This window comes from Atractosteus spatula, chromosome 3 (assembly GCF_055471065.1).
Source record: "Atractosteus spatula isolate fAtrSpa1 chromosome 3, fAtrSpa1.hap1, whole genome shotgun sequence".
NCBI classification, from domain to species: domain Eukaryota; kingdom Metazoa; phylum Chordata; class Actinopteri; order Semionotiformes; family Lepisosteidae; genus Atractosteus; species Atractosteus spatula.
In genome coordinates, this window is record NC_142708.1 from 9,937,185 (window position 1) to 9,962,293 (window position 25,109).

General features: G+C 37.9%; 1 protein-coding gene across 3 annotated transcripts in view; it reads left to right on the forward strand.

The window, feature by feature from the left end:
- wdr7 (WD repeat domain 7) overlaps positions 1-24,893 on the forward strand; it is a 212,265-nt gene extending 187,372 nt beyond the window's left edge. For 2 of the 3 annotated variants that reach the window (XM_088912070.1, XM_088912072.1), the window contains 2 exons: positions 17,522-17,626; positions 21,523-24,893. In XM_088912070.1, coding sequence (XP_088768196.1) covers positions 17,522-17,626; positions 21,523-21,726 — 309 coding nt within the window. In that variant the 3' untranslated portion in view covers positions 21,727-24,893. The remainder of the gene's footprint in view (positions 1-17,521; positions 17,627-21,522) is intronic. The other variant, XM_088912073.1, reaches the window with a different exon arrangement.
- Positions 24,894-25,109: the final 216 nt, after the last annotated feature.

Consider the following 25,109-nt stretch of genomic DNA (forward strand, 5'->3'; position numbering starts at 1 on the left):
TCAAATTTCAGCCTATCTCTTTCTACAAACAGTTAAAAATGATTTAATTCCAAATTTGACGGCCATCATCCCTGGCACAGTGGAATTCTGTTTTTCAGAAAGTTCCCATGTTCCTGTGTAATAACATTTCTTCGCAGTGTCCTGAGCCACATTGTGCTGCTTCACATCGCCCAGACTTTGCTCCAGGGTCTCTGGTTTCCTCTCGTAGTCCAAAGACATACTGGTAGGTTAATTGGCTTCTGGGAAAATTGGCCCCGGTGTGAGTGTGTGCCCTCTGATGGACTGGCGTCCTGCCCAGGGTGTATCCTGCCTTGTGCCCTTGCTTGTCAGAATAGGATCCAGCTCTACTGCAAGCCTGAATTGGATAACGTGGTTAGAAAATGGATAGATGTCTTTTTACACATGTATAGCAAAATATTTCCTATAGGTAGAGCAACATATTGATTCTTATTTTTCAGACAGTATATGACTAATATGAATGTCGTTAAGTTAGTGCTACACACCAATACGGGAACGCAGCTTCCAGTTTTATTAGAAGTACAGATAAATCAAATGTCATTTATTGTTACTAAAGAAAATATCTGGTTTGTACTGCAACTGACATCCATCCATTCTAAAAGCATAACTGCTGTACCACGTTGCTTTGCGAGAGTATTTCGGAAGTGGTACTGTAAGGGTTGGCGTGCCATGGATTTCATATCAGCACAGGTACACATTCCTTCACAGCTAACATCCATTTGCCCAATACTTTTACTCGCATTTTATGACAGTGGCTCTTGCTTGGAATCTGTCAAAACTGCTTATAGTTCAATTTTTATTTGTTACACCTGTTGGACTCCATTCAGTGTAAGGACCTGTGATTATATTGGAAAGCGATTTTGTGTGGTGACAGCAAGAATTGTTTCATCTCTCTCTAAAAACAAAACCTCAACCGGAATCCAGGCTGTATATTGAGATTTAGGCCTTCTGCCACATGTTTTAATATGTGTTGATCGCTTTGTATTGTCAGTGCTTGAAATCAAAACACTGTTTATTATTTAAACCGGTTTCTGTGAATTGACACAGATCAGATTGAAATGTGTCAGACAATTGCAGCTGTCCTAATTTGCAGATTTGCTTTCAAAATACCTTTTCTGTCATTATGAAGAAAATCAACAGAAGAAAAAAAACAGAAACTTCACAGGAAAGAATGCTCAGCAAGAAGACGTGTTTAGGAATCTTTTTAGAGACGTTCGCATAGAGGCTTTGGCATAACATGCTGGAGGGAAGATCAACCACTTTTCCACAAGACAAAATGTTAAAAATCCCATACAGACTGAGGTTTTAACCAAGGGACACAGATAGACACATGTGGAGAAGAGAAGAGGGACTTACTATGGAATTTACAGATTGTTGGAAGTGGTATCATGAGTGCAATTTAGGTAAACAGAGGTGGAGGACCGCTTAGTTCCTGACATGCCCCCTGAACATTTCATTAACAGAAACTTAATTATGGGAAATGAAAGAATTTCAGGCTCATTATAAATGCTGTCACAACAACGCTTTTATTGCAGTCACTCTGGAACAGTCATCTAAACTCAGCGCTGTCAGTTATCTGTCCCTTGTTCTATGCATGATAGCTGCAGGTAAGGAAATCTCAAGAACTAAAGCATCATATCTCCACCGTTCTCAAAACTTCTCTCTCTCAAAAAACAATGCAAAATACAACCTCTTGCTCAGTTACCTGAGCCTCATGGCAAAAGGAGGACTCATTAATACCAAACTGTCATTCCTCAGCCTGCACATCATTTTGCTTACAGTTTTCTGTCATTTTTGGGGTTAGGTTCTGAGGTTTATAGTGCGGATTTGTTTATAGAAATATTAGTATGAATGGGACATGATTCCAGTTCCTTTCAAAGCCTTATTGCATAGTACTGGGAATGAGCTGGTGTGGTCTTGGGTGTCACAGGTGTTCTGTAGATTTCTCTGCCTTCATGTATCTCGTTGAAAGCTGTTTTTTTTTTCCCAACGTAAAGGGGTGAAATCATCAGAACTTTAAAAGCAAAATTTCCCCTGAGGTTCACTTGCAGACAGTTATCAGCAGGTGCTGTGTGATTGCTGGTGTGTATGTATGGTCAGTACTCTGAACAGTGCTGAAGTGCCCAGACAGAGCAGCTGCAAATATAATATAAAGCATTTTTCTTTATATTGTAACAGTGATAGCATTTGGGCACCTTTATAAAACAAAGTAACATGCTGCTGCTGTTGCATCATCTTAACGGTGCACACACTTAATCTCCTCATAATAAAAAAATCTGTCTTTTTTATGTTATTATTTTTGATTTATCTTATTTTTTCTAATCTCTGTGACCTCTCTGTGACCACATAAAAATGACTGCCTTGTCATTTTTGTTTGCAAGCATCTATCACTAAACATTGAGAAACATGAAAAATGTGACTACAGATGATATATATATATACAGTAAGAAAATGTTATGCATTAATGGTGTATGCCCTCAAAAACTAATAAATGGCATGGATTCGGTGCCAAATTCCTGAACATGCTAAGGAATAAGAAAAAATCATGCATTATGACATATGCTGTACAGTAGCAGTATGGATAACTAGAACATTGAAGCGCTAACATCTGCAGTTTAATATAGTGTGAAATAATGAGTTACTGTATGCAGTACTTGATTTCTCTGCCACCTTGCAAGCTACTGATTGGTCAATTACTAATTGTCATAGTGAATTTTACTTATTAATTTTAAACTATGAAGAAAGGGAACCTAGGCTTTCATGTTCATTTTATATGGAAATGGAGCAGGAGTTTTTGCTAGATCTTACAGCATTTTCAGAAGTGCGGTACTTCGACGAAGATGGTGATAACAAGAAAACAAAGTGTTAGCCTGGAAAATACACACCATGTACTTTATTGAACACCATACAAGACTTGGCTTGTTTTTCAAACCATCGCCTCAGCTATTTATAAAAATCACAACACCTCCCCTCCCCCAGTGCCTCACACTGTAATTGCATTTAGAAACCATCGATGTTGCAGTTGAAAGATTTCAAGAAACACTACAGAGACAGCAAACTATTCTTTTTTTTCCCCTCTATCATGTCATGCTTATAAATTAGGTGGTCCTTTTTTTTGTTGTTGGGATTTATATCCATATAAATCCTCAAGCTAAAGCTGCTACCAAGGGCAGGATATTACATTAAAACATTACCCCTCACAACGAGCTTTCTGGAATAAAATGCTTCTTTTATAGGTCTTTTAAAGTGTTTTGGGCCCAGCAGATACCCGAAGATTAAATAAAAAGGTGACATTTTTGGGTCCTTTTCTGTAATATTGATGGTGTATTGTGGGAAGTGGAACAGGGTCAGTGTCCTTTCCTTGGCTGTATTGATTTGCCCTTCAGCTGTTTGTGGTGAAGCGCAAGGCAGGGGCCCTGCTGTTGATTATCTACACAATGTCTCTGTGAGCATTATTGACTCAGTTGCAGCTACTGCCTGTGGCTCTCAATTTTTCACACCGTCTCCATGACAATCATAATAAAACATAGTATCTCACCACAAACCAACCTCAGAAACCGTCTGATCTAGCTTCTAAAAAAAAAAGTTAACATTATGAACACACAAACAGCACAGTGGAGGTTCTATAATAAACACTTTTTTCAAAATAAAAAACAGGTCTCTCCTGTTCTACTGAATTATTCATTCTAATTTTTGGTCACCTCTGTGTTCGGCTTAATTTGGGTGTTAATTTGTCAAATTGTCATTTAACTCTTTTTCAGAAAACAGTTCTAACTAAATTACAGTTTTCATGTTGTAGATGCTGGACCTACTTCTGATGCATCCGAGCTTCTGGGGGAAATAAAAATGAAGAAATTATGCCAGCCTTTAATGTAATCTGTATAAGCACTGTAAGCCAACCCAGGATTAAGGTGTCTCCTAAACATATAAATAAAAATCGTATTAAAGGGGGAACTGCCTGTGCTCACAATGATCTGAGAACTGCCTAGCGCTTCTGCAAAGGCCTTTTGATTTCTTCTTCATTGTTTGAACAATAAATAATAAAACATCGAACTTATCGGTTAGACAAATTAATATCCCTGTCTTGTCTGCAAGAAGAAAATGCTTGTGAGATGGAAAGAAAGAACCCAAATAGATTCCCAGTTTCGTCACGCGTTTATCACTGCTTTTTTTCCCCAGTTTGCTCCCCTTCCTTATGTGCACACCGTGCTGTAAGTATCTCAGTAAGGCAGAAACACAATTGCAAAAAAAAAAAGTTCTATAAGAGAAAATCAGAGGAAAAGTCAGATGCCACTGATTCACACCAACTATCACTGCAGGGCGCAGTGCCCACTGTAACACAGACTCTCCCTGGACAGCTGTAGCCTGACAGCGTTCACTGATGAAGTCAGGTGTGGAAAGGATTTGACCAGGCAGGAACATTGGTGGTTTAACATTGGTTAACCTTGTAACCCTCCTCGCTCACCTGTAGACAGCACGGACTGTGTTTAATAGTAAAATCAGCTTCTGGGATGTGGAGGAAGGCCCGGTGCTGAGAAAGGCAGTAATTCAATTCAATGATATGTAATACAGAAAAATAAAGAAACAAGCAACTGAAGCAAAGAGATACCTTGACGGTTTCCACTGTGGTGCCTTTTAAAAACCTCATTTTAGCTACAACTCAACTTTTTTTAGTATGTAAAATGCGAGTATTTGCACATATGGGAAAAAATTACATAAACAGATTATCTACATAAATAGATTGTGATACAAAAAATATAAAATATTTTTTATATCACATTAACCTTCATGCTCAATTTCAGTCTTTAAAATAAATTATGACAAAAGACAAAATGTTTCAATAAATGTTTCAATACAAATGGTCCTGTCTCAATTCACAACAGCTTGCTCATACTTTTTGTGAAAAAAACCTGTCTTCTACAGGTTCATTCCCTTACTTTTTTTTAAACATTGGAATAGTAACATACATGTTTCAGCTTTCAAACATAAAAATAAGTCTAGAAAGGATTTTTTTGACCTGAGTACAGACCTTTATATAAAAAAAAACACTTACCCATATTTAGTTTCTTAAACAGAAATACAAATTCAGGTTTTGCTTTAATTCCAGAGGTGAATTAATAAGAATATGACATAGAAAAACCCTACTAAAGTGAATTTTATCATTTTCTAATTTGCAATTCTAATCTTGCGCCAGATCTATTGAGATGCCTTCCAACCAGTTACTATATGCAGCAGTACAAATTTAATTAGAATTCCCATGATTCAACAGAACGTGTCTAAATAACTGAGCCATACACCAGCATTCAGAATAATTGGTTAACTGATGTGTGATCTGTTGTTGATGAATGCAGCACTTGACTTCTTTATTGAAACTTTTCAATGGAGAACAATCGGGTGATTCTGCTGTTTGCTTTGCTTTTATTTGGCGACATACTTGAATATTGTATAACGCTAAGTGAAATGTTAGAATACAATTGCTGTCAATATGAATTGATAGCTTTTTAAACTGGGGATCTTGTAGTCTGTAGTAGCTGTAGTCAACAACAGTTAAATATTGCACACAGTGTTATAGTTTTCATTGAGGAAAGTTGTTCCTATCTATTATGCAAAAGCATATGCAGAAATTCTGAAAGTACATACATTATCAAAGAATTATTAAGGGTTATATCTGATTAAGAAACCCATAGCTGTGGGCAGAGGAAAACAGTTTTATATTCAAGATGATTCTGAATAACCTATGACAGATATTGAACCATAAATTAGAAAAATAACATTCAAACTTCAACTGGACTGATTGCTGGCATTGCTATAATCACCTGGCTCATGTAAACATTTTTATGCTATGAAGTAGGTCACAGTTGAATTATTATGCATTATAATAATTTTGCTTTACAGGAGCAGTCCGAGTGATGTATCTTGTTTAGGGATACAACAGCTGTGCCCCACTTATGATTTGAACCTGCAACTCCATGCTACTTTTTTAATATATAGGGTAATGCCTGTATCTAACCAAGACCTTTCTTCATAAAATGTTTGTTTTTTATCATTTATTATATCATTGTATCATTCCTTCAAATTCTTAGATAAAATCTTAGATAATCCTTAAATATTAAAATGACATTGCTATACACCATGAATTATTACATACAGTAAAGGCAGGAGAGTGCAGGTTTTTCACAAGCCATCTCCACGAGCTGCTTGGTTGTTATCTGGGGCTGGTTGACGCTGGGTTCTTGGGAGCGCATCTAAATCCCACAGCAAGTGGAGCAAAGCCAGCCTGCAAAACCATCTGCTGCAACTTTGATCAGCTCCTGTGAACTGCAGAATGTCAGCTGGAAAACACCAATCTCTTTTAACACTTAACTGCATTTCCTAATTGAAGAAAATATCCCGTGGCTGTAACTGCTTCAGCCAGTCACGTGATTTGGTTTTTCTTTTGAAACTGATTTTTTTTTTAAGCGCAGGCTTCTATATTGGCTGCATTTGTTGCGCTCCTGCTTTGTTTGTTTATTTCAATCAACACTCAACAGTTTTAACTTTTTTTTTAGCATTGTTTTTTTTTATCCACAAATTCTGTTTGTGGAGTCTCACAGCCCAGTGGTAACTGCTGTTTCATTAGCTCTAGAAAAGGGCAGAGTTATTTGGAGAAAAATACCTCTGGTTGATGATATACATTTACTGGGGGGGAAAATACCTTGGTAGCTGGTTTAACAAATCTTTCTGTAGTAATTGCATGTTCTGGTTTCAAAAACCTTTCTGTAGTAATCAAAAACATTGGAAGTTAAACCTCCCTGGTCTTTTGCTTTTTTAAATAATTTTTAAAATCTTCAAAGTACAGTAGATGTTCCTTTACTTATGTAGGCCGGTGAACATGAGTGCAACTTAAATCATTCAGGCTGGCTATTTCAAGGTTAGAAAAAAGAAAACACTATCTCTCTCCTAGTCTGCCTCACCCGAATTCATTCGGTCACTCTAGAATCGCTGTGTTAATATTGTGTTTGAAGTTCAAGGGAGTTTGTGGTATTTGTGGTAACTACCATAGACAAATATATTTTTAAGATTTCTTGTTTAATATTCATATATACATATCATGCCTTATAAGAGGTTTGTATTGACAAAACCATAGCGAAGGAGGAGCAACTACATTTTTATTCATATGTATGTGCCCTTTGAACTGTCCAAAAGCACATTCATTATATTGTATATAATATATTGATTCACATAGTATTGAATGTATTATACATTTATGTTACCATTTAAAAAGACACTGAGTTCATTCCAATCACAATTTGAATGCATATAATAATTATATGAGATATTTTATTGATATATTTAAAGTAGATCATTACCCCACTTCACATAGGTCTTATGTACTTAAAATGCTTTATAATTGGAAAAATCAAACATGCATTGTTCTTTCAAATAACTACCAAAAAGAGATACAGTACATTCAAAATTCTTATAGAATTATTTAGCTTATTTTTGGAATTATTAGGGTCAAAATTGTTGTAAATTGGGATTCTAGGGCTAAAAAGAAGCTTTGCCATTTTTAATAGTAACAGGTTGCACCTTGGTAGTTTAAAGAAATTAAATGTAAAAGATTGAAGATGGCCCAAATGCAAGGTAAATGAATGTATTTTGAGTTTTTATTTACAGGAATTAGCTTTTTATGAGATTTTTCTTGTTCATTGAGCCATTTTAATTGACTCTCCTGTTGTTAAAAATGAGGTTTTTAGGGCATTTAATGACCACCTTGAAATAGAGAACAGAGTGAAAAGCTTCGAACAGCAGCAAGACTGAGCTAATAATGCTCCTCACAAAGATGTGATAGATTTATCGCTTTAGTTGAATCGTTAAGCACTCAAGAAATAAATGTTAGCCAAGCTCACAAAAAAAAAAGCACGGAGCAGTTTATCGGCTTTGTATCCAACAGTATGGGTATTTGCATGGCCCACAGCCCGAAGACCTGCGCTTCCTGAAACAGCAACAGAAGTCATCAGTCATCAGTAATAAACAAGGATCAATGCTGAAGTATAGTAATCAGCTCCGTCCCCATACTAATACACTTTAGGACAGTGGTTTTACACAAGCGGCTGCTTTCACGTGATCCACAATCCGTAAATAACATACTGGAGCCATTGAAAGGGTTTGGCTGGATGTTTGGTTCAGCCGTCAGCCCTAGGAGGCTCAGCAGTGACAGGGTGCGGGAAAGGTTAAATCTTATCCGCGTCAGAACTGTTGAGGTTTCAGCAAACTTCCATCCTCACAACCTGTCGGCCACAATTTGATGATTATTATTGATTATTTCACAGCCTTTCAGTCACTCTCTGGCACTGCAGCCAGCGTTGATAAACAGATACAGGAGGGCTGCAGTCCAGCTAAAATAAGACTCCATCTTGATAATGAACTGAGATGAGATACTGTTATGTGATAAAGATAATTGATGGTTGGCCATGAATGGGAAAGTAGCTCCCAGAATACCTGCTCCTCCGTGACCACAGACATGGCCACTGGCTCAGAGTATGATAAACAGCGGGGCCACAGCCATCATTTCTGTATATTCTTTTCTTTCAGGAGCTGCGTCGATCAGTCAATACCAGTCAATTTATTTCTGCCAGGTTCTCATGCTAAACTAATACTGCTTCCAGAGGGTCCCGTTTGCATGCAAAGGAACGAATAAAAGTTAAATCCACGCTGTGAGGAAAACTTTGTATTCTCTCTTCTTTTCAGAACCTCCAACCTCCTTGTATGCCTCTATTTACTGTCCATGTATGCCTTTTCTTACTCCTAAACTGGTTGTCCGTAGTGCATGCTTAGCACAGTTAGATTGCTGCATTCCTTCCTCGCTAGATAAAATGGACCAGTGTACTGTAAGTGCTTGTCATGTTGTCACTAAGAAAGGTATCAGACTTGATTTTGAGGCTGACCTGAAGGATCCACTCCTTTTTCTCAAGCTGATATTTATTATTTTAGCAAATGTTTTTGGAATGGCATTTTTCTGGTAATGCGTTTTTTTTTCCAATTAAGTATTAAAATTTAGTATACTCGTTAATCAGATTTAGTTTCATTCTATCAGCAAGAATTATATTTAGATGTTTTTTTAAGTAAATGGCTTTCAGATTTTTGGAAACTACAACATTTAAAGCTATTTTTTCCTTCAGTAATAGAAATTTTAATATGGCTAAGGATTTGTGATTTTTTACACCTAAAAAAATAACAGTAGCAAAGAAAAAATAAAATAGGCAATAGCAAGGAAAATAATAGAAACAGAGACATGACTATTTTTGCATCATAAGGATGATTTGTGAGGACTTTCCTACTGCACTAATCTCATGTCTAGTTGTTAGGTAAGCCTGGACAGTGACAACTCGGCGATACAGTATATTTTTGGATTTGTGTCTCTGAAATAAGAAAAACATTCTGGTTCTGTGTGTTTGATAATAAATACTTACACATATTTAAAATGTGTAACAAATTAGCAAACGAGCATTGTGGTAAAGCCTCTAGCCTTACACCCATTGTCTAAATGCATGTTTATACTCAGATATACCAAAGTAGTAGTGTGTTAGTAAAGGTTTTTAATGGTTTAAAATGAAGTCTATCTAAAACATACACCATATACTCATTAATTATAGTTATATCTGCTCCTGAAAAATCTGTTTTTCCAGGTTTTCCAGAAGCAACCTATTTTTTTCACTCTGTTTTTTTCTTCTGGCAATCATTTACAATATCCCAGAATGCTGCTGAGGCGCAGCTGAAGGTCTACGGGGCATTCGTTTTGAAAGGAAAGCTGTCAGCATGTCAAGCCTGAGCCCAGTGCCTTCAGTCCCGAGCAGTGTTGAATGCAGGAGCTAGCTTCTCTGTCTTGGTGGACTATCTTACTCAAACCCCCAGCTTCCTTGTGTCTAAAGCAGAGGACAGTTTATATGAAAAGCACAGCAGTGCACCTTGAGGTCTTTCAGCACCACTGGGACACCCAAAGCATTATGGGAAATGGTCTGGGTGATTTACTGAAAGAAAGATGTCAGCTATGGTAACCTGTGTTAAAAAAGGGCTCCAGTCAAAGACCCATAGAAAAAATATTTGTAAAAACAATAATTGCATGATTAAGTGTATGTTGCCACTGCAAATGGTGGAAAGCATGTTTTTATATTAATAGCTTCTGGGTTATTCTACTGTTTGGCTAAATGTCAGTGTCGTTAGTTAAATATTTTTCCAGCAATTCAGAATCTAAGGAATTCAGTAACGTCATTTTTGGAAATTAGTCAAATTTCAGAGGTAGCAAGCTTACAAAATTTGTGGTTGTTAGTGCTACGGTAAAGTGAATGAAACTACAGTAAGTAGGAGAAACCCATCAAACGTACAGTACTGTATTTGACGCAAGAAATTGGAGTAGGGATTTTTACAGTTAAGTTCATAGCACTGATCTAGGGAATTATCATTCAGGAACCCTCGACCTTATATGAACCATCCATCTGTTTTCTAAATGCTTCTTCCAATACAGAGTGCCGATAGAGCTGGAGCCTTTCTTGGCAAGCAAAGGGCGCAAGACAGGGTACACCTTGGATGGGACATCATCACAGGGCACATACAGACAAAAGAATCAGATACAGTATACACAAACTCACTCTAGGGCTCAGTTTTCACAGAAGCCAATTAACCGACCAGCATGTCTTTGGACTGTAGGTGGTAGCAGGGAGAACATACTGTACAAACTCCACACTGATAGCACCCCAGTGCTATTGAACCCAGGGCCCCAGTGCTGTGAGGCAGCAATGCCCCAGCTTGTATAATAGCAATGTCAAATATTCTAATCTTTCTGAACTTGATATTTAATATTATTGATATATTTATTAAAATTGGTATTAATCTGCACTAGTAAAACCAATATGTAATCCCCTGTCCCCTATCTGCTGCTGAAAACAATACTTGGCAATTGCTTTAAATTACTTTTAATTGGACTAATTAAGCACCTGCTGGGAAAGCAGGAAAGTGAAACTAAACACAGGCAAATATAAATAATGTCTCAATGCCTGCATTGGTTTCTGGGCATACTTCTAATTTCTGTACTAATCACCATTTGTTTTTCCAGCCCTTTCACCACACGAATCAGTTTTTGTTCACTGTGTGCGTGCAGTAGCATTATGTTGTGTATCTGGGAGCTACAGTCTCTAGCACGTTTATATTACAGGTATATCTGAGTCTGAATTCCCTCCCCAAAGCTGTGCAATTTTCTGCCAATACAATCCATTGCATTGCATTGCAGCGCCTAGACAGAGCCAGCCCCTCGTTTATCAGATTAATGTTGACCAGTTTCAGTTCAATAACTGAAGTGCTGTTTGTACTGAAATCTTTCATTGCCATGCTCGGGAGCACCAGAGACTGAAGGGCCTCCTTTTGTGGCAGAATCCTTTGTTAGCTCTACTTACACAACAAAAGTAAAGCAAATATGGTTAGAATCCAAATAAAGGATGTCAAAGACTGGGGAGATGACTAGCCACACTGCAGTTGCAGTGGAATAGAGCGGTTGTACAAACACGGGATTCAATGTAAAGCCAAATAAATAGTTGCAGAATACCTTATATTTGGAGTTTAGGTTAGAAAAAATACCTTATCCTTGTGCAATATGGTGTATTTGTATGGAACTTTCAGTCATGAATTCGTTTGGCATCAGATCCTTTGCTCCCTGGTCTCACACCCTTACTGTAGCCCTCTTCTTCTGTAAGTGAAGTAATTCAATACAGTGAGTACTAATAGGGATAGCCTCACCAGTAATTGGAAACACAGAGCACAGAGTCTCTATTTATAGAATATAATAAGCTTGCAGGCCTTGGGTGATCTGGGATGAGCACAGGGAAGTCTTTGGGGAGCCAGTGGCAGATATCTGTGAGCAGATTACAGGGGGCCTGATGAAGATGTAAATAATTGTGTCTGTATGTAGCTTCACAGATTCATTACTCAGAATTTTAGCAGTTGGACTGTTTTTTTTTCCCCCAAAGGCCACACACCCAAAAAAATAATGAAGTGGATTAAGTTTAGATCATTGTAACTTTCTGAAGCTGCCTTGTTGATGGTGTTTTAAAAGAATACTGCTAACATAAGTTTCATGTAGTATGGTATATCTCACTGCTACTGCTCAGTTTTGAATTCCTGATAAGGGTTTATTTGCATTTTCTAATGCTTGTTGGGTTCTAATAAAATGTTAGGTTCTCTGGCTCTCACAACAGGGAAGATATAAACAGTGGTTAAGGTTCTAGACTTATAACTGGAAGGTTGTGGGTTCAAATCCCAAGTGTGATTGCTCCAGTAAAAAACTCAGCTACATAAATGGGAACAAATGTAAATTACTTTGGAAAAAAACATCAGCCAAATAAATTAGTGACTAGTACTGTCTAGTCTGATGTTTAATGTGAGAGTAAGTAAAATAGTGTTATAATGATGGATGAATAGTATTCTCCTCCATTTCCTTTTTTGGGTTTATTTTCATTCTCTTTATATACAATTTCAAAAAAATGTAATATCTTATCATACTGTAAGTGTCAATTTACAGATTCTTGTTGCATAAAAAAGCAAGAAATGTTTCTTACTTTTTATAGTTCTGCAGTTTGTAATTAGAGAGCTCTGATCCCGAGGCAAAAATATTGATAAAGTAACATATTTATAGTATATGGTGGTAATTACATTTTCATGTACAGTATGTCAGTGTTGATTTCCTAATGACTTGCAGCTCATGGAAATGCAGGTCCTGTTGATCAATCACGGAAGTAATCACACCTTTGGAAGACAGAAAGGGTTAGACCAGTTTTTGAAGTTTGTGAAGTAGGTGGTGTGAAGTAGGATGAGTTCTGTAATGACAAAGTTTTGCCTGGCATTATGTCTAATGCACACCTGCTCAGTAGGATTGTGTGTAATACTTTGCTTTAAAACCTTTTTTCTGCTAGGTGGAAGCACCCTTATCTAGTTTTTAAATAGTGTAAGTGAAAATGCTTAAAAAGAAAAGTCCTAAAGATGCATTAAAACTTTAATTTCTTATACACAGTACTGCTCTATATACAAATATACAGTATTTGGATTGAAGTAGTTGAAGTAGGCAGCTGTGTCAGCATACGTAGGCTGCAAAGGAACAGGTAACAGGTTTATTTGATGTGGAAAAGAAAAGAAAGGAAACACAACATTTTGGCTGTGGAGCCTTCTTCAGGTGTGAGAAAGACAGAGCAGACGGCAAAGATTGGTTTGTATATGGACTGGTTTGTATTTTCTGACCTCTCAAACAAGACTACATTGTTAATTACACTGTATATCTTTAAACAGTCTAATCTGCTGAATTTTTCTATTAGGAATTAAAGGAATTCTTTAATTTAGGACAGAGCCTGTTGTTTTATGCTTATGTTAGACCATGGCTGAGATGCATGTGTACAAGTGGTTTTTTTTCTGCAACAGGGAGGAAAAAGCCTGGGTCATTTTCCGTAATTGCAAATTGCATTTTTGTATTCTTGAAAGCACATAAGACCAGAGCATGCAGGCTAAGCACTATGTTCGGTTGCAGAAAAGAGAGATGATAAAAGCTGGATGTCAAACAGAATTACTTTGCCTAGATATTCTGCATGTTCATTTTCAAGCAAGTAGAGGCATGCCTTGCATTAATCGCTGCAAATTATGAAGGAGAAGTGTTGGAACAGCTTTGTGTCTCAATGATGATGGCAGTATGACGTCAATAGCTCTGTTAGTGAAGTGCAGTCTGTAGTATACTACTGCATGTCTTTTTTTATGGCGGTCGGTCCAAAAATATCACTAACTAGATAGAGCCGATTTCCCTCCCAGTCTGCGGTCTTGAATTTAAATCAGTGTCTTTCAATTACCTTGTTTTCCTGTGTCATGAAAGAGTACTGTATTTTCCAGGAATGTGTGCATTGTACAGTCACACTTACAGTTAACATGTTCATGTACAGTATGCTGACTGTGGCTGCTGTCTTTTTTTTGGATATGTTCTCCATCCCTTGAATTTTAGTGTTTGAGGTGCCTCACTTTTTTACTGGCACGGTGCAGAAGCAGAACAACTGCACCCCTTCTGATAGTGCTCAGTTGTACTGTCAAGGAGTCACTGATTATGCTCAAGCAGTAGGAAATAATTCTGTTGGCAATCGATTGGTGATCTTTTGGCATTTCTCTACTTTGGAAGTATGGGAAACTTCTGATTTCCTCCCATATTCCCTAACAGCCCTCAAATGATCCTGAAATATAACAATAGAACTATTCAATAATTAGCTGTTGCTGATCCCTTTCTTTTTTAATAATTTTCATCATACAACTCTCAATTCTGTTCTCGCTATGCTTTCTGAGTTGTCATAATGACTGAATATCTGCCTACTTGAGAAAAGATTCCATTTACTTATTTATACAACCACAATGAGGGATATATTGTAATGTATATTATATGTCCATTAGCAGTAAAAAAATCTGTCTAGTTTTTGTAAAAGCTAAATATTTGTTTAATGATTTGCCTTAAAATTGTGAATGTGTGCCATTTAATAATGGACATTATCATATTCCCATTTGCCCATGTATGCATAATGCAGTTATTTCCATTGGTTGAACTTCTAACAAGAAAAACATAACAAACTCAACTGGTTGCCTATCCAGTCTAATGAACAGGTGATTAACTGGAACACCTAACGCGAAATTAGGCACGGTATCAATACAGTAGTAAAACTGAAACTACACCCTGTTGAGTTAAAGCCAGTGTTTTCTTTCGACCATGACATACATGGAAGATAAAAGCTTCCGGTTGTGAAATTGGCCATTACTGCTTAGTATAGCTGGCCCGTGTTTCACTTGATGTGATTTGGTAAACTCGGAGATTAAAACAGTGATTTGAGTGAGGCGCTATAGTGCCTGGAAAGGTCTCCCCTTTGTCCAAACTTGATTTCCCGAAACCCATTCTCTCCTCCAGCTGAAGCCAGCGGGCATGCAAAGGCACTAAACTCTCTGGGCAAGCGGGGCTTTGTTATCAACAGTAATAGTTGCATGGCCACATCTGTTAGCTAAATTACTATGACGGAGTGGGACTGGGAGAAGAGGCTGTTTTATTTTCTAGCTTGTTGTCTTCTGCAGGAAGTGAAAGTGAATCGCAGTGAGGGAATCACAGCAGGGAAGCTCTTTACAAATGAGAGGCAGATATTGACTTACAGCCAGCGTGCAGTTTTAGTGATAAATGTATTTTCATACACTGCCGCTCAAGGTCACTTCATGCTTGCAGCTTATGCCAGGCATCAAAAAAAGAGCCAGATTTCTTTGCCTCGCAGAGATTTTTCGGAGATTAGTGCTTTATGGGGAGGGGGTGCATCCAGCTGCTCAGTTTATCTAAACAGGGGTCTCTGCTAATCTTACTTCTGATTATTATCCTCTGTAGGCCTTTAAGAAAACACCCTTAAATGGGTCCACTTCATTCTTTTAACTCTGACTAATAAGTTATTAACTTTGTTGTATTCAAACACTTAAAAAATGTTTCTATGCAGACATAGATAGCAGAGCATAATGCTTTTAATATTTTGAATTAGCTGCAATCATGTTTTTTAAACAAAAAGTAGAACAGTGTATTACAGTAAACCCTCAGTTTAGCAGAATAATAGGATGGAAGAGGTGTCCGTTACTGTCAAATGTCATTTAAATCACAAGTGACATAATTTCAGCCCCAATTACAGAATGAGAAAAATACTGTATATACTGCATGCTGTAGATATGCTTTCAGGATCTTTGTTAACAATTGCAATCAACACAGTAATTAAAAGTTGTTCCTGTGTCTTTTTCATTATTAATATACAAGCTGTTTCAAGTTTTGTACTGTAAATATACTATATGCAATTCCCTAAATACATTCATTTATACGTAACACAAACAAAACACATCATGTGCAATTGACTGGGCACCTTTAATATTCCAAACTTAAATCTATGTAGTATTTATTTTTAACTTGTCTAATTATTCATGCATTTGCAGAACATTTTACATATTGTTTGCATTTTAGTTTTTTTAAATATAATAAAGCCTATAAACCAGTAACAACATCTAATGTAAGCAATTACCTACCCCTATGTTTCAAGAACGCTTACTTCCGCAGTAATGACTACCTCCCTTTATAAAGTTAGCTTTATTTACATGAACTGTGTCTGTGGTACAACTTACAGTCAGCCGATGGATAAATACAACAACACACAACATTATTCCTTCTCAATACTAGTTAGTTGCATGAGGAAATAAAACACTCAGGAGAGGTCCTGTATGTAGTGCTTCACCCTATACCAAATATACTGTACCAGTATCCTAAAGGGCAACATTGGTACTGTATGTTTGCCTATTTAAAGGCATGTTGTCTGAGAGATGTTATTGTTATATTATTTTTGCGTTTTATTGCATCCATTATTGTAAGAAAAGTCCACTATTCCTGGCTTTACATACACATTTTTCCTTTATTTTGTGTCTGCTAAATCCGGTGACAGTGAAGGCAATGTTTTAATGGTTTACTGTAGTTCCAGGGTTCTTGCGTGTCACAGTCAAATTTCACCATTTCAGTTTCTCCCTACACTTTAGAAAAACACACCAACAAAAAACAGACCTCCTTAATGTGTGTCTTCTTTAATTGTAATAACATTTTCTTTACCCCCAGGTGCTGCAGATCACTTTAATAATTATGAACTGGAGCCCAAATGCCTGAAATCGGGGGTCATACAGGGTTTCCCTTCAATTTTAATGGTGTTTTTCTCATTTCAAAAAGTGTGGTTGAATATGTGAACACATAGCGCTGTCAGGGTGTATATATGTTTACCACAAAGATCTGTATTAGACAGGCAGTTCTTAATGTGATCTTAATGAGTTTAGCTATTTATGTCAGTGTACAGAAGCACTTAAGAATGCCAACACAATATCTGTATTTCTAATGAAAAGGTCATATTTAAGTCATAGTAAAGCTAAAATTATACAGAAGTAACACCCCATTGAGAATATCGTTCAAAACAATGGCATTTACATTACCTCCAAATACTTCAAAGGAAAGTGACCAGAGTGATTTCAGGTTTCAGATGTATTAACGATAGGCAGGCTAAGGTCTTGACTGGAGGAGATTGGAGCTGAACGTTTCAAGTATTCATAATCCAGAAAGATACTGGGAAAATCAGAGCCAAGAACCTAAGATCTGGCAATGAGGCAATGTCCAAGGACACAAGTGGAAATACAGAGGTCCAATTTAGGGCTAGAAGCAGACGGTGTTTACACAAAGGGTATTGACAGTCTGAAACAAACTATTTGGCCATGTCACCGAGGCAGACTCAGATACCTTTCACAAAATAAAAGAAGTTAGGATTCTTTAATGGATAAATTAATAACGAATGATGAAGGTAGATCAGATGTGCACTTGTGCAACTTTATAAAGTTTATATTATCTTTTATACTTGTGTCATTGTAACATATACACTTGCGTGATCTAAACCATTGCATCTGCTTCTTGCAGACCATTCATGGACACAAGGGGCCCATAACTGCTGTCTCTTTTGCCCCTGACGGACGGTATCTCTCAACCTATTCCAATACAGACAGCCACATCTCGTTCTGGCAGGTAAGAAACCAATATTGTACTATTTGTTTCCCTTTGAAGGTTATTTGCCTCCGTATTCTCTTTCTTCCTTTTTCTTCCCCTTCTTCTTTCTTTCATTTTGTCTGTTTTTGATGTTTTCGTGTGTCTTGTCTGTCATTTAGTGACCATGGTGGTACTGCATTTTATTTCCAACACTAAATCCATTGAGCCTTGTTGTACATTGGCCACCCACCTGTTTTGTGACCATTTTATCCAGTACAGACTTGCAGGGGAGCCAGAGTCAATCTCAGCAAGCAGTGCTTGCAATGCAGGTTACATCCTGAGCGGGACACCAGTCGTCATGGGTCAGATACACAGACACACATGCACTCTCACACCAGGGCTGATTTTCTTAGAAGTCAGTTATCCTACCAACATGTCATTGGACTATGCAAGCCAACCGGAGCACCCTGTGGAGACCCACGCAAAACACAGGGAGAACATACAAACTCCACACAGACAGAACCCCATGAACTGAACCCAGGACACCAGCACTACGAGACAGCAATGCTAACCACTGCACCACCATGCCACCCTGTTAAAGATTTTAATCATTGTAATTCTGTAGACTCTTGTTACCAGCCACAAAGGTAGATGTATTCAGGTAATGGTAAATTATGAATTTTCTGCAATGACAAGTAATTATACAGTATGCACTTTCCAAAACCACAGCCATTATCCTATGGTAGCTCAGTTACGGTATGCCCATGTCATGTTACCTGCTGGTTGACTGATATCTTTCAGTGAGAAACAAAGTGGGATGGGTTCTCTGTGTCTAAAGGTTTAATGTCACCTGTGGTTTTATTTTTATTTTTCAGAATTAAACATCATAAATTGCTCTTGCTTATGGTTAACAATATAGAAAAAACAAATGGCACCTCGAAGATGAATCTTCAGTATTCTATTTCTGTTCAATGTAGGAGGTCTGAGCTTTTTTCAAGGGAAAGCACATTCCTGCAGTACTTGCACCGACCACAGAGAGAAATCATAGTCACCCAGTGAGTTCACTCTGAAGTATGAAAACCAAAAAGCTCTGGGCTTGTATGGCTGCATATTTCAACTATAGTAGCTCCTTAGTCAGAATCCAGTGAAGTAGGCATGATATACTGCAGTAACGGATTGAGGAGCATTTAGAATTTGTATTCCATTTTAACTTAAAATTAGTCTTTTTAAGACAAAACCTTAGGGACACACAGCTGAGGAGGTCAGAGTGCAGAACAAGTTCTAGATATTGACATGATTTCCTGTTCATCTGTTTTTGATAACATGTATGTTTATTTTTATTTGTCTTTTGTTTTTAACTTCTCTTTAAAACAAATAGAAGTAAAAGATTGTTTTGCATCCGTCTCTTGCTCTTTGAACCTGTCAGAAACCGAGGTGATCCGGAATGTAAGTTATAATTTTAGAATTTCCACCCAGCTTTCCCCATCACACTATTTTCCCTTCCCTCGATATTCAGCAGTAGCACAGTTTAACTTGCGGTTATTGTAGCTGGTATGGAGGCTAATGGACCTCTCTCTGGTCAGTGTCCACCAAAGTCAATGTGCCCGGCTGTGCTGACAACATATACTCCTTAATGTGCGTCTTCCCCTGACAGAATGAGCCTTTTTGCCTTTTACTTGAGCACCTGACAAACCTGATACAAGACTGCAGAAATGGCATGATATATTTTCTCACCGAGCTGTTTTTTATTGAGAAGGAAAATTGTCTACAATGGCTGCCTTTGAGGACCCTTTCCAACAGATTGTACATTCACATTTACATTTTTGTTTTCATTTGACAGATGCTTTTACCCAAAGTGCTTTATAATCTCATCTAGATGCAAAGGGTGCTAGTACCTTTATCATAAGAAAACAATTAAACCACAAACAAACAATGAGCACAATTTTAATTACAATATGTACTAGCATGTTGCACAGTTATCATATTTATTTGATTGTTTAATACAGACAGCATACAGTGTGCTTACACATGACGTACTGTATTCTGTTTGGTTACACAACTGCTTTGGAGTGACCTCAGGATGGAGTGATCTTTCCCCTCCCTCCCTGTGTCTCTGTGCTCTTAATGCAAGAAAATCTGGAGCATTAGTCATCTTAAAAGGGTTATTACTCAAGATGATTTAAATGGTGAAAATGTCAGCTATGCTGGCACACTCTCTGCTAGAGATGCTCTGATTTACACTCCCTGACTGCACTGTGCTCAGACGCCCGCTGCAGGGTAACAGGTTTCAAACACAGCAGCTGCACTCTCAGTGCCCTGCTCAAGCCAGGACGACACAACACATTTTCCTCTGCTTGCTGACAAAAATTAGCAGTCCAGACATTTGCAACTAGGCCTGGCCTCTTAATATTACCAGCTGTGACACAGCAAAGTGGAAGAGACTGCTTCACAACTAAAGCAGCTTTGCTGTAGTATCTGCTTTTCATTATAATGGCATTACAGTAAGTGAGAGCCACAGTTCATGGACCTCTGTAAAGATAATGAATTCTCAGGCAGTCTGCTTCTCATTGAGCTGGTCCCATTCTCTTGCATGGTGTCTCAGGCTGGAATGGCTGCCGCTTGCCAGCTCTGAGATATCTGAGCAATACTGTTGGCTCAGCTCAGTGTCTGTCCTTTCATGTAAGCAATAAAAGAAAGCCTTGTTGCATTTTCTCTTTTACCCAGTAATTATTTCATAATTAATAGAATATATAATTTATGTATATATATATTAAATATAAACATTATATGCAGTGCCTCAGTTTAAGGCAGTGCCAGATTTTAGTCCTTCTGTTTCATCTGTCTTATCTTATAAGGAGTCATGTTCTTTTTGTTTTCTGCTGTCTTCATCACGCAAATATATCACCACGTCTTCAGTTATTGTGATTAGATTTCAACTCGCTTTCAGTATCGGGTCAGCCCTGAAATCAGAAGGCAGGGGACCTGCCCAGTTTAACAGCCTGCCTGTTTTTCCTCTTCTGTGTGAAGTGATCAGAAGAGGCATCTCTGACAGGCCATAACAAGGGGAGCACAGCCAATTTACATATCGACTGACCTCTGACCTCTCTGAAAGAATAGAAATCCACTTAATCTTCGGTCACAGGAAGATTTATTTTTCACTGAGAAGTTGCTGTTAGTGTAGAAGCGTGCATTAGTCTTTCTGATAGGGAAATATTAGGTATATCTCTAGTTTAGCCACATTGTAAGGCTATTTTGGAATGTACAACCATTTCACCAATTCTCCATACATACAGTAGCTTCCTTCAAAGGTTGGTTTAAAGGTTTAAAATGTGGAAAATCACACAGAAGCTCAAAATTATAACTGTTTGTAAATATTCGTTTTATAGGTTGTGGTCCCTGATCTTAATTTTTATTCTGCAGTATAGGGCAACAAAGAAGAAAAAACTTATATTGGTTAACTTTTTTGTGGGGAGAAAACAACATAATATCACTTTACAGCATAACACAAAAATGATCTCAGAAGGGTACAGACTGAAGAGACTAGACCCGTTGCTCTGGACCAGTATGTCTGCAAACAAATGTTTGAAGTCTGTACCATGACCCAATCTTAGTTTACATTGTTTAAGGGAAAGACAAATCTGCTAACACTGCCACATTACTGAATATACTGTATCACTCCGTATTTACGTTATGGCACCTGCTGTATGTTCTCACTGTAAGGACCCTGAGAGGTGCGCACGTATTTCTGCTCTCTGGTGGTTTTTACGAATGGAATGATCCTGTAAGAAGAAGTGACCTGTTTTAGTTAGTAATTACGGTGCTCTTCGTTGTGCGAGGGCGTGCTATGAGGCAGGAGCGTGTGAAAGGACAAAAGGAGCAGACAGGAAAGGGGAACGGGTCAGCGGTGTGTGAGAGCCGTGTTTCTTTCCCCACAGATGAACACCTCCTTGCTGGGCAGTATCGGCATGTTGAACTCCGCCCCCCAGCTGCGCTGCATCAAAACCTACCAGGTTCCCCCGGTGCAGCCCGCCTCCCCCGGGTCGCAGAACGCGCTGAAGCTGGCCCGGCTCATCTGGACCTCCAACCGCAACGTCATCCTGATGGCGCACGATGGCAAAGAGCACCGTTTCATGGTCTGAGCACCTCCCTGCCTCTCCCACTCCCCCTGCACAGACCCAGTCACATAGGCCACGTACTGCTGTTTACACCTTCTGGTTGTTTACATTTCCATTCTGCCCTCTTAGTGCTTATATCGTTTAATAAAAGAGGCTCGTCTCTTCAAGTCTGTGCTTTGCACGTTGTCAAGACCCAGGCCTTCCGGCCTTGTACACTCTCAAGTTAGTTTGCAGCTGAGTTTCTTGGCGTCAAGAGCCTATATTATACTCACTAGTTTTTTCTCAAGGGGCATTTTTTCTTCACTCGTTCAAAGCACTGATCATCCCAGTTTAAAAACTACACAGGGGCGTTCCTCCGCCGGGATCCAGTACGACTAAGTATTAAACTCAAGGTTATGTGTGTAAAATTCATATCATATTGTAGGAAATGTTGTAAAGAATGTGAAATTACCTAGTTGTCGTTATGCAATGTTTTCTATTTCCAGTGGTTACAAAAATGAATACTGCAATAAGCAAACCAGCCAATGTTGCATTGCCAGTTATCCTGCCTCTCTTACCTTAATTAGACAATATACAGTAAGAATAGAAAAACTGCACTGAATGGAAATTTCTGTTTAGCTGATGGATGAGGCAAAGTGCATATATATATATTTTAAAGAGTATTGTAATATATACTGATCGTTTGACCAAACACTGAAGCTGCTTTCTTCTATATCTTGCAAGTTCTGGGCCTGTGTAAGAAATAACTTCCTTTTAGTTGTCAATGTGCTCTGTAGAATGTTTGAACCATTAATTTCTGTATTTTTACTGATCCATTATTTATTAATAGAAGAATTATGACACTGCACCGGTCAATATTTAAAATACTCAAGCATATCGATGGTCTTTACAGGCTCTTTCAAAAATGATCTTTTAAAAAGGTACTGGTTCTGAGGAAGGCCTAAAATATCCTCTTAAAGCATTTGCTAAAAAGGTTGTCATTATTTTACACATTTGTGGGCCACAGTTAAATCAGTGATGTGTTTTGTTTTGTGCAGGCTGAATCTCTGGCAGGGCGAAAAAAGGCCTAGAGTATATTTACATATCACAGCAGATTTTGTTTGATAATCTTGTTTTTATTTTCATCTTAAAATGGAAAATTAATCTTGTAGAAGTAGATGCTGCACACTGCGAATTTCCCTGTCTAGGTTATGGTACAGTATGACTCCATGTCAGAATTTTTTTAGAGAAGAGAATCTGTAGCCAACCTAATTGCAGTGTAGTCTGTCAATTTGTAGTTAGAGAAATGAGCCCTGAAAGTAGTATACAGTATGTAAGTAGTCTAGCTGTATGGCTTAGGAAAGGACTTTTCAGTATCTGTCCCTGTTATTTAAAGACTCCCCAAAGGTTGCTGAGATGAAAAATATGACCCAGGTGTCCAAGAATTCAAAGCTCTCCCCCTTGTGAACAGATAATAGTGGAAATCTTCGAGCAGTTAGCCTCAGCACTGCTGCTCGGCGTGACATTTCCATTTTAGAGAAGCCGAAACAAAGTATTAGATTTTTCTCATCTTTAGTTGTTTGCTTTATATTTAATCTTTCAGGCAGCTATGGATAAAGCTGGGATTGAGCTGCATGATAGCAAGTTAATTGGCCCATCCTGTCACTGAGTGCTCTTAATGCTGCTGTTCATTTCTGCTAAAAAATCACCACAATTTACATGTAACATTGATGTGGTTCTGTAAGGCTGATTTGCGAATAGGAGACAATGAAGCAAGCACTTAAGCAAGCTATTTAACAGGGTGCATTTGGCTGTTCCCTTATGATTGCACTATTACATTTTCAGTATATAAAGATTGAGCAGTGGGGGTACCATTTAAAGTGTCTCTTCTTTGCCAAATTGTAATAGCATACTGTACATTTTAGCTCCTGGCCACTCAGTAAATTTTGGTGAACAAAATTCTCAGCTTCCTGAGCCAATCGTCCTTTGTAGGACATGGCTTTCCTTTGAGACTCTATATTTTCTTGTCTACTCCAAACTTTATGAGCCCACTGTCCTGGTTAAGAGATATCAAAAACTTCACAAAGTTCTTTTCTACATACTGTATACTGCTAACTGAAAAACGATGCATGTGACTTACTGATACCGTAATTCATTTTTAGTTTTTGCTTGCTCTATGGCCACCTCAGTTCCATATGAGCACAGGGTTGTCGACAGTTTTGATCCACACACCAATCTGCCCGTCTTACACATACAGATGCAGAATAGCACTTATATGCTTATTCTTTTTGGGTGCTTCTTACATTGTTAAGGGATAGATCGTCCCATTTTTACAGATTTTTCAGTCTTAATGATCATCAAATATAAAATAGGCTGTATATATAAAATCCTGTTTTTAATTTGGCCAATTTCATATTAGTGTTGCTCTCACTGGTAATTAGCACGTGAATGGTATTTCCCCAAAACTTTATGATACGCATAACTAGGGACCTTTTTAGACTCATGACATCCTAAAATAACACAGCTTGATTCCTCCTTGTCAAACCCATTGCATTGTATGAAACACGATTGGCTATATTTTAGACAAAATGGCACTATTATCAACAGAATTTCTCAGCCATTCCATATGTAGTGTTTGGAATCCAGCCTGCACTTTCCTTGTGTGAAGAACCAGTCAATTCTTTAGCTTTTACTGCTGCTCCTAACTCTCTTCGTCTCTCTTGCCAAGTCTCAGCAATTAAATATAGGGTTAGCCAGCAGTTAAATGTAAGGATTATGACAACGGCTGCATTATCCTAAGAGGATGTTAAAATAGAGGAAAATGATCACAGAAAGACCAAGTGCTTTTGCACTCTTAGTGCTACGCTTTCAGTACAGCAGTAAAAATTTGTATTGTCACTCCCGTGTGAGCTTTTAGTGTTTTATTGATTAGTTACTCCTGTATTTGGAACTGTCCTTCTTGTAAATGTAGATGCATAAACAGCTTCATTGTCAAATTATTAGTAGCAGATTCAGCATAATACAGTAATACCAGTATGATGGTAAACCATTGTAGCCGTGGAAGATGCTCTGTGCTGTACAAAAAACCTGTGCGTGACAATGTTGATATCTGTGCTTCTTCAGGAATTGTACTGTAAAGGCTGTGTTACAATGTGTTGCGTGTATATCTTTGTGTTCAATAAATGAAGTCATTGAGTGGTATTATAAAATTACTTGAATTCATGGCGTATCTCTCAAAGAGGGAAACTGACAGAACAATATGATTTCGTCCTCATTATTGTTCACACCCCCTTTTGAAACAGATGATTCTTCCCCATATACAGTATGTCTTCTGTAAGTACTGTACAGGCAGTTTGTGTTCTGGTGGATTTAAAAAAGTTTTACTTTTTCAATATTTATTTTCTGTTTCACTACCCCTTGTGTATATA